Genomic DNA, 1436 nt, shown 5'->3' with positions numbered 1-1436 from the left:
AATAATAATAATAATAATAACACACACACACACACACACACACACACACACACACACACACATATATATATATAGGTAAATTAATTAAACAAGAGTACTTTTAATTTTCTTCAGAATAATCAGTCAAGCATAAAAGTCTTGTATTAGGCTATTGTGCATGTCAGCATTTTCCCCCTAAATGTTAATTAATTGTAGATCATTTGAAACAGCTTTCAAAAATAGAGTTGTTATGTTAGTACATGTTGTTATTTTATTATGTAAGTGTATTGCACATCTACCAGTTATACTGAGCTCAAGATATGCATTGAAACTAACCTATTTCAGAGATGCAAAAACTGAAACTGAAGCAAAAACCACTAAAGCTTTTCAAATGTGGTGTTTATTTACCATGCACACTCAATAACTTTCTTTATATTGTGTGTTTGGCCCCCCATACATCTTTTCTTGCAAGGTAGGAAATAACCAAAAACATGCATTGCATCAGAAATTCTTCTTTTGCATTATTTTGCATTTGATGCGTCATGTTTATATTATTACACTTTGTGTTTATTTTCGTAATGTAATGATTTAATATGATTGTGCAACAAATAAACTTAAAAACCTCCGAGAAGTAGAACACGTGATCACGTCGACACGCCCCCTTCCTTAAACCCGTGCCCAGCGGAAAGATTTCAACCAATCAGCGAGCTCCAGGTTTAAAGATGGCGTCACCCGTCAGCTGCAGGACTGCATCAGTATTGTTTTGTCTCATATTATTCACATCGGTTCATTGTACAGACACTAAACCGAAGAAGAAGAAGGACATACGGGATTATAATGAGGCGGATATGGCCAGACTGCTGGAGGAGTGGGAGGTATGAACGAACTGAACAACACACTGCTGCAGTCACTCGGTCCGGTGCCTCTCACAATAAAATACCATGGTAACCGCCGAAGTACTGAAGTAACTACTGCAGAACCACAGCAAGCGAATATGGGATCTCGTTCAAACGAATTTTCAGAATGAATTATGCCATTTGGTTTGCTGTTTGATGCGTTTGGATGTTAATGTGAACTCTACGCTTCATTTGTAGTAACAGTAGTGTCATAACTAGTATTTTGACGAAAACGGTTTATGGTAACATAAAGTGTATCTCACACTGTCAGATCTTCTTATTGTTATGTTTAGTTCTGTATGTACACATGAAGTAGTGTCAAATGTCTTATTCTTGTATTAAATTGCCTTATTTTGCATGTATATGGCATACAATAGATGATAGATGAACGGACGGACCGACCGACCGATAGACAGACAGACAGACAGACAGACAGACAGACAGACAGACAGACAGACAGACAGACAGACAGACAGACAGACAGACAGACAGACAGACAGACAGACAGACAGACAGACAGACAGACAGACAGACAGACAGACAGACAGACAGACAGACAGA

At 38.0% G+C, this 1436-nt stretch overlaps 1 protein-coding gene across 1 annotated transcript in view; it reads left to right on the top strand.

The window, feature by feature from the left end:
- The first annotated feature begins 674 nt into the window (after positions 1-674).
- The window catches only part of LOC107662323 (LDLR chaperone MESD-like), a 2882-nt gene continuing 2120 nt past the window's right edge, over positions 675-1436 (top strand). The window contains exon 1 of the mRNA XM_016452309.1: positions 675-854. Coding sequence (XP_016307795.1) covers positions 702-854 — 153 coding nt within the window. The 5' untranslated portion in view covers positions 675-701. The remainder of the gene's footprint in view (positions 855-1436) is intronic.

The sequence above is a fragment of the Sinocyclocheilus anshuiensis genome, unplaced genomic scaffold (assembly GCF_001515605.1).
Source record: "Sinocyclocheilus anshuiensis isolate Anshui unplaced genomic scaffold, SAMN03320099.WGS_v1.1 scaffold579, whole genome shotgun sequence".
Lineage (NCBI taxonomy): Eukaryota > Metazoa > Chordata > Actinopteri > Cypriniformes > Cyprinidae > Sinocyclocheilus > Sinocyclocheilus anshuiensis.
Note: the sequence above shows the minus strand (reverse complement) of the source record. Positions and strands in the feature narration are given on the sequence as shown.